The following is an 8106-nucleotide window of genomic DNA, read 5'->3' on the forward strand; positions in this document are numbered from 1 at the left end:
TACCTGCAATGTTTAATCTGGACATCATTACACTTCTGACATACCCCCAAAAAAGGCTTTTTGGTTACTTTGCTGAACGTCCATCAGTTTGTACTTTACACTCTTGCGTTGAGTAATATTTACAATGTACAAATATGGACCAGTCCATTGATTGCCTCACAAACACAATGGTCTTGGAACAGAGACAACACTTTTCTCTGAGCAAATGTCTTTCCAAATGCAGCCATCCTCTACTAAATGAGTCAATCATGTTAAGGAGCATGTAAAGAATTTGAATGCAGACTGTGTTTAGCTTGCAGTAACTTGAAACACACTTTGATGTTGATACACACAGCAGAAGAAATCATGGCCAATTACCACACAGATTTGATCTTAACTATAAGTTGCATAAACTACAATTCAAGTAGGCCTATTTACTGACATTTAAGTGTCAACTGTATAATGATTGTATATTTTAACTAAAAAGTTAAACTTTAGTTGAACTGTGGTATTTTTCATATATGTCAGGTTAGAGCAAGTTGTCACTTGTTTTTAATGTAATTTTTGGTAGCACTTTAGATCAGAGAACACATATTCACTATTAACTTTAAATAAACTCCCAATTTGCTGCTTATTGATAGTAAGTTAGTTGTTGTAGTAGGTCTGTTTAGTTATGGGTTTGGGTTAAGGGATCTAGAATATGTGCTTTATAAGTACTAATAAACAATCAATATGCTAGTAATATGCCTGCTAATAAGCAACTAGCTAACAGAGAATGGTGTTCCCTCATTTAAAGTGGTACCCAATTTTCTAGGTGCATGTAAAGTATAATTGTATTGTACTGTACTATTAATTTGTACAAAAAAGATAGCTAATGTTTATTTTTAACAAATGTTTGAATTTAACATTACCTTCACAAGGGAATTTCCATGATAGAAAATGTCTACTGCTAAATGTGAACTGGCACATAGCCTGCACAAGCAGATATTGAGAAATCATGAGCAAACGCTGATGATGATGTTCTAGTCTTGTGTTTGTCTGACCCAACCCACTAGTGCTTCCAGATCTCCTATAAAAAGTCTCGTCTCTGCTGTCTCTCTCTGCCAAAGATCCCCGGTGAAGGCCTAATATGAACATCCTGCTCATCTCGTTGCTGGCGTGCCTTGGTAATTGCCATGTTTGATATTTTTGACATTTTCTTCTTCAGTTCTTAATCATTTAATCATTGTGCTCAACTGGATAAATAACTATAACTGTTGTTTTCTTTGCAGTTGTGGCACTGCCCTCAGAAAGTGCTCAAAAAGTCAAATGGTGTGTGAAGTCACAGCATGAACTGAAAAAATGCCAACACCTTGCCACCATATATCCAGAGCTTGAGTGTCATCTTAAATCTTCTCTAACTGAGTGCATGATAAGCATCAAGGTAATAAAACATGCTTATTATTTTACCTCTCTCACCCTTGGGTGTTTTGTTTAATTAATAAGATTTAAAAAAAATTGTCTATGATTCACAGACTGGTGATGCAGATGCTATAACTGTAGATGGAGAACATGTTTATCTAGCGGGACTCAAAAATTATGACCTCCATCCTATCATTGCAGAGAGTAATAAAGCTGGTAAATATTTATGGAGATATTTATTTCTCTTAATAATATATTGGAAGAAGCATCATCATTCGGCACATTATTCAATTGTCTCTAAATATCTTTAAATTTATCAGTGGTTTCTGAAAGATGTGTTTTTGATTCTCTTCACCTTCTTTCTTCTCCACTTCTTCTCAAGAATGTTCTTATGCTGTGGCTTTGGTCAAGAAAGACTTCAGCATCAACGATCTCAAAGGAAAGACTTCATGCCACAGTTGTTATCAAAGCCCTGGAGGCTGGACTATTCCCATTGGAAGACTGGTTGCACAAAACAAGATTCTCTGGGATGGTCCTGATGACATGCCTCTTGAGAAGGGTTAGTTGTGGCTAGATCATTATTGTGTGAATTATTATTACATAGGAATTTAAAATATCAGTATTCAGTGGTCTGGTATTTCCTAATATTAACCGTCATCCATGGCAACTCTGCGTCCACCATATTTTTTAAATAAAAGCAGACCCAATCATTTTTTACTTCAGTGTACAAGGCCTCCAGTGTCGGCCGCATAGTAATTTGATCTAAAACAGTCTGTTATACTTAATGTTGTAAACTGGTATTTGTCATTATATTTTTTCAATCTATTATTTAATTTATTGTCATAACCATGAGGACCTTTTTACTGCACTTATGGAGACTTATTCTTGTAGATTTTCTTATCTATAGTGGCTATCCACTCATTCGTGTAACTGAAAGCAGCATAGATTTCACAATACAGTAACAGTTTTTTTGTTGTGTTTTTTTGTGTTCTCCAGCTGTGTCACAATTCTTTTCAAGTAGCTGCATTCCTGGAATATCGAAAGCACTGTACCCAAACCTGTGTCAAGCTTGCCAGGGTGACTGCAGCTGCTCAGACAGCGAAAAGTACTCTGGTGATGGAGGAGCCTTCCAGTACGACTCACACTAACACACCCTCAGATTCTATTGTCTTCTCTACATATGAATAAAAATATAACTCATGCATTCTCTCCAGGTGCTTGAAAAGTGATCATGGACAAGTTGCCTTTATGTGTTACGATGCAATCCCACGTGAGTAATATCTTTTACCAAAATCTAAAATATTATTGACTGTCTTAAAACTGTTAAAGATATTAAGAGTTGTGGCAGGAGGTTATGATTCCATGGCTGCTGATTTACAAGCTTCTTGTCCAATCTGAATTCTTAAGCGAGCGAGATGCAGAACTATCAGCTGTTGTGCATGGATGGCACCAGGAAAAGCGTTGAGGAGTACAAGGACTGCTACCTCCTCAAAGAGCTTCACCATGCTGTCATCAGCCGCAAGGACGCTGATTCACAGCAGATTTATAAAGTCCTTAAACAGATTCCGGTATGCCAGTCCAGTGAATGTTGGATCCGTAATGTTTAATTTCACTTTACTACATTATTACTGAAGAAAGGCCCTGTCATTGTTTTAAGAAAGGGAGTAATATTGATCTAAATCTAGGGTCACACTTTATTTAAAGGTTGTAACGATGACAAACTCCGCTGAGTAGCTGAATCCATTTGCAGTGTTTATTAGCAAAAAATTAATCCCTTTACTAAAGTAATACCAAATCTAGATATTTAACCATATAATAAAATACATTCAGAAGACATTGAAAGCCAAATTTGAATATACAGCTGTTGTGCTCAACAGGCTACAGATCTTTTCTCTTCTGCTGCTTTTGGCGGAAAGGACCTGATGTTCTCAGACAAAACAACTGATCTGATTGAGCTTCCCAAGATCATGGACTCCTTCCTCTACCTGAAAGAAGATCATTATGAGGCCATGCGTGCCCTTAGAGGTGACACACAATTATGCTAAGAATGTATTTGAATGTATACAGGGTCCCTAAAAAGTATTAGGACAATTAAATCACAAATAAACATGCATGAAACAACATTTATTTGAATTATTTAGCATTTATTCGTTACTAAAAATATATGTATACTTTTTAGACTTTTTTGTATGAACTGTATGTACTGACTGAATACATCCACTAAAATGTAAGAAATGCTCTAGAATCATGTGTTTGCAGAAGCCACATTTTAAGTGAGATCTAGGTGTCAAAGGCCATTTGGTGCCTTGAGTATATAGTTTTTTTTTACATTTACTTGATTAAAAACATGATCGCATATTGTATGTATAATTTCTTATCAGCTGGGAACCCACCAGCTCCACCTCAAGACGGTAAAATTGAATGGTGTACCATTAGCCATGCAGAGCAACAGAAGTGTGACAGTTTACAGATTCCTCATATGGAGTGCCGAAGGGCATCATCTGTGGATGAGTGCATCATGAAAATCATGGTATGTTTGGGTCACATGGACTGGCTGATGTTAATTATTTTTATACGCTGTCCACCTGTTAATATAAATGATTTTCTCCTTGACTTTAAAAGCGCAAGGAAGCAGATGCCCTTGCAGTTGATGGTGGCCAGGTGTATATTGCTGGAATGTGTGGCCTAGTTCCAGTAATGGTTGAGCAGAGTGACCAACGTAAGAATTAACACATCTCATATTTCATAAAACAGTTCATAAGCCGCCTGTTTGTCAAAATTTACATTGTTGATGAAACCTAAAATTCTCTTTACTTTTTTCTTCCAGAAAGCTGTGATGGCGGTGGAGGTAAGTACTACATAGTTTCACTTTTGTGAAGCACTGGTCTGTAATTGTTTTCTATGAAAATTGGTCTGCTAATCCTGTCTTCAGGGCTGGTTCTAGACATTTGGAGGGCCTAGACAAAATTCATGTTGTGGGCCCCCCACCCCCAATAAAATCACTTAAAACAAATATGATCACTAATCTTTTTTTATTTATAAATTTAATTAAAAAAAAATTATATATATATATATAGGATTTATTTGATCAAAAATATAGAAAGAAAACTGTAATATTGTTAAATATTATTACAAAATAATGGTTTTCTAACTTACTAAGCTTTAAAATATAATCTATTTCTTTAAGGCAAAGCTGAATTTTCATTACTCCAGTGTCACATGATCCTTCAGAAATGATTATAATATGCTGATTTAATATCAATGTTAGAAACAGTTGTGTTGCTTAATATTTATTTTATAATCTGTGATACTTTTTTCAAGGTTTTTTGATGAATCATTTTTTTTTTAAAATCTTTTACGACAATATAAGTCTTTACTAGCCTACCACTTTTTAAAATTAATTTAACACATCCTTGCTGAATATTACTTTTTTCAAAAACATTAAAAATAGTAATGTGTCCATACGTTACGTGACCGGTAATCGTTATACATATTAATCAAATTTTATCTATGGTATTCTCTTTTTTTGTTTGTTGAGGATGTTATTATAGCCATGATATTATTGTCATAATTTTTTCTGTAACTTATTCACAGTTCCTGAATACCACATAAGTAAATGAACATCAGTGCTTTTATCAGTGGTTAGAACAGTAATGTAATCATCAGCAGAATTTAGAGGATCTCACATTTGACTTCCTTTATTGAAACATTAAAAAATGTTGTAGTATGTTTGCTTTTTGACTTTGAATTACTTTAGTAGCTACTTTAGTCAGCTCCTGCTGCGATGTCATTCTTTATACGCCCAAATTCAAAGTGTCGGATCAATGCCACTCGTGCTCTTTTATATTCGTAATAAAGCGGTTAATGATCTGTCCAGAAATGATGCTGATCGAGAGAACAAGGTTATATTTATGATACATTGCAACTACTCCAAAATATATGACGACAACTCACACACCTGCATTAGCTGTACTTCTTTGCGTGCCAAAGAAGTACAGCTAGCTTTTTGATTCGCAGCTCCATAAGGAAGTTCATTAAGGCATTAATTGGATTAATTGCAGGTGATTGACAATTCAACTATATCCAATGTACAGAGAGGCTAGTATTTTGTTGCTGTCTTGACTGGTGGACGGTTATGGAGGCCCCGCCTTGAAGTCCGAGGCATTATAGGTAGCTCCGGCCCTCTTAAAGGGGTAGTTCATCCCAAAATAAAACTTCTGTCACCATTTACTCACCTTTTTTCAAACCTGTTTGAGTTTAAATAAATAAAAGAGTCCACACCACAACCATGACAATAATGCCACATAGTAAAGATATAATTGGAATCACTTTCAAAACATTTTGTGTTTTCAGTTGATGAACTATAAAAATAGCATTTAAAGTGTAAGACAACAAAACTGCAGTGCATGCTTACAATAAATAGAACATTATCATTCATTGGTGTGGGTGCTAATACTGTTATCATTATTTTTATCTTTATAGTAATAGTTTTTTTGTCTGAACGGATGTTTAAAGTTCATTTCTGTGATGTGCACAGAGGCCTCAAGTTACTATGTTGTGGCCGTGGTGCGGAAGGGCTCAGGTGTAACCTGGAAAAACCTAGAAGGAAGAAAGTCATGCCACACTGGCCTACACCGCAATGCTGGTTGGAAAGTCCCAGATTCAGCCATATGTGGCCAAACACCTGGCTGTACCCTATGTGAGTATTACTAAAAATGCACTCACAGTTGTTTAATGATTTTTTCTATGGATGATCACACAGTTGTTGTAACTAGTTGTTGTAATCGCATAAAATAGCACATTTTCTCTTCATTTCTCAGACAAATTCTTCAGTAAAGGCTGCGCTCCTGGTGCTGATCCTCAGTCAAACATGTGTGAACTGTGTAAAGGCAGTGGGAAGGCAGTGGGAGATGAGAGCAAGTGCAAAGCCTCTTCTGAAGAAATATATTATGGCTATGATGGGGCTTTCAGGTACTGGACCATATCTCACACAGTGTAACTGAAAGGAAAATGTGCTTTTTAAAATGCTGACTCCACTCCATAATCTAAAGCAGAATATAATCTCTCTTCTCTTGTAGGTGTCTTGTAGAAAAAACTGGTGAAGTTGCTTTCATCAAGCACAATATTGTTGGGGATTACACTGATGGTTAGTGTGGTTTGTGTTGATTAATAAAACTACAGTTTTCATAGTGTCACATTTTTAAATATATATTATTTTATATATACAGAAAAAAATATTTTTTTTTTTCTGATATGGCTCGTTCTCTTTATCTATATCTGATTAGGTAAAGGACCAGAGTGGACTAAGGGTATGAAGTCAGAAGATTTTGAACTGATCTGTCCAGAATTACCAGATACAACAGTAAAACACACTGAATTTAGTAGATGTAATCTTGCCAAAGTGCCAGCTCATGCTGTGATCACCCGAGAAGATGCACGCAAAGATGTGGTGAACGTTCTGAAGCAGGCTCAAGTGAGTTCATTGCAGTTCTGTGTAGATTTTCCTGTCATCTTAATTTTTTTCTTTCACACAATCTGCATTTGATCTGTTGGAATGTTGATAGCGCAGGTTGTTAATATCTCAGTAACTCTCTGGTCCAGTTCACCAGACCAGGTTCTTAACTTCAATATGTTTCTGCATTTTGTCTGCAAAGTCATTTGTCTTAGTTTTGAATACTCTTCCCTATGTTTCAGGCCAATTCAGACAAGCTGTTTAAGTCAGAGGGTGAAAGAAACCTCCTTTTCTCTGATTCCACTAAATGTCTTCAGGAGACTACTCAAACTTTAAAGGAATTCCTGACACAAAAGTACATTGACATGATTGAAAAGACCTACACGACTGTCCAGGGTAAACCAGGTATACAGTGTGTCTATGATTTCCTATAATATCTGATGAATTCTAAGTCAAAACAAACGGATTTTGTTATAAATGTTAAGTTTTATAGCCATGTCTTTTGAATTACAAAATAGTGTCCGCTTACAATGTATTGATTTGTTCAATTTTTCTTCACAGATCTGGTCAAGGCATGCACAATGTAAATTTGTATTTGTTAGTCAAGTTCCTAAAAGAAATACACACTAAATTCAAGCCATTTGAGATTTATCTTGCATGTTTCTCCCAAATAAGAATCTACATTTCTGAATCACTCTACTTCTCCTGATAAGTTACCAGCATGAGGAAAACACAATGTTCATGTTATGCAGCAGTTCATATCTTAATATCAAATTCAAATCTATGATGATCAAACTGTTCACACGCATGAAGTTACAATGTGAGCAAGTTTCTGTTTTATTACCACAGGGGTTGAAATAAAAAAAAAATAAAAAAGAAAAAAAAATTATTCTCAAAACCATGTCTGTGAGTCTTTCAGGATTACATTCTGAGGATTGAATGACAACAGAATAACCACTATAGAGATAAGAAATGGTTGAATGTATGCACACTCTTCTGGGGTAGCTGTGCTATTCATATCATGTCAAGTGTTATTGTAATTTATGGAGGAATTTAACTGCATTTCTCTTGCAACTTTCAGGCAATAACCACACACACACATTATATACCAGGGCCGTAACCAACATAGACACTGAGACAAGACACCCTGAATTACAACCTGAGCGAGACCCCCTTCGAGCGACCCCCCTCCCCCCCTAAAAACCCCCTCCACAAAATTCTGCACAAACAGTTATATTTGATTATAAAAACATGAGTGAAAGAGAAAATCATAT

The 8106-nt window shown here is 35.7% G+C and overlaps 1 protein-coding gene across 1 annotated transcript; it reads left to right on the top strand.

The window, feature by feature from the left end:
• Positions 1 to 1002: 1002 nt before the first annotated feature.
• On the top strand, positions 1003 to 7717 carry tfa (transferrin-a). The gene is made up of 17 exons (XM_059563887.1): positions 1003 to 1145; positions 1251 to 1402; positions 1494 to 1596; positions 1763 to 1939; positions 2377 to 2512; positions 2595 to 2650; positions 2788 to 2948; positions 3258 to 3405; positions 3762 to 3910; positions 4003 to 4099; positions 4208 to 4228; positions 5918 to 6079; positions 6201 to 6351; positions 6459 to 6526; positions 6666 to 6853; positions 7075 to 7237; positions 7394 to 7717. Exons 1-17 carry the CDS (start codon positions 1109 to 1111, stop codon positions 7417 to 7419), a joined length of 1995 nt encoding a protein of 664 aa, XP_059419870.1. The 5' UTR covers positions 1003 to 1108; the 3' UTR covers positions 7420 to 7717.
• Positions 7718 to 8106: the final 389 nt, after the last annotated feature.

Source organism: Carassius carassius, chromosome 12, assembly GCF_963082965.1.
Source record: "Carassius carassius chromosome 12, fCarCar2.1, whole genome shotgun sequence".
NCBI lineage: Eukaryota > Metazoa > Chordata > Actinopteri > Cypriniformes > Cyprinidae > Carassius > Carassius carassius.

Coding starts and splice junctions, on each gene's coding strand:
- tfa (XM_059563887.1), top strand. CDS start 1,109: ATGAACATCCTGCTCATCTCGTTGCTGGCGTGCCTTG. Junction 1,940..2,376: donor TGACATGCCTCTTGAGAAGG/GTTAGTTGTGGC, acceptor TGTGTTCTCCAG/CTGTGTCACAATTCTTTTCA. Junction 4,100..4,207: donor GGTTGAGCAGAGTGACCAAC/GTAAGAATTAAC, acceptor TTTTTCTTCCAG/AAAGCTGTGATGGCGGTGGA.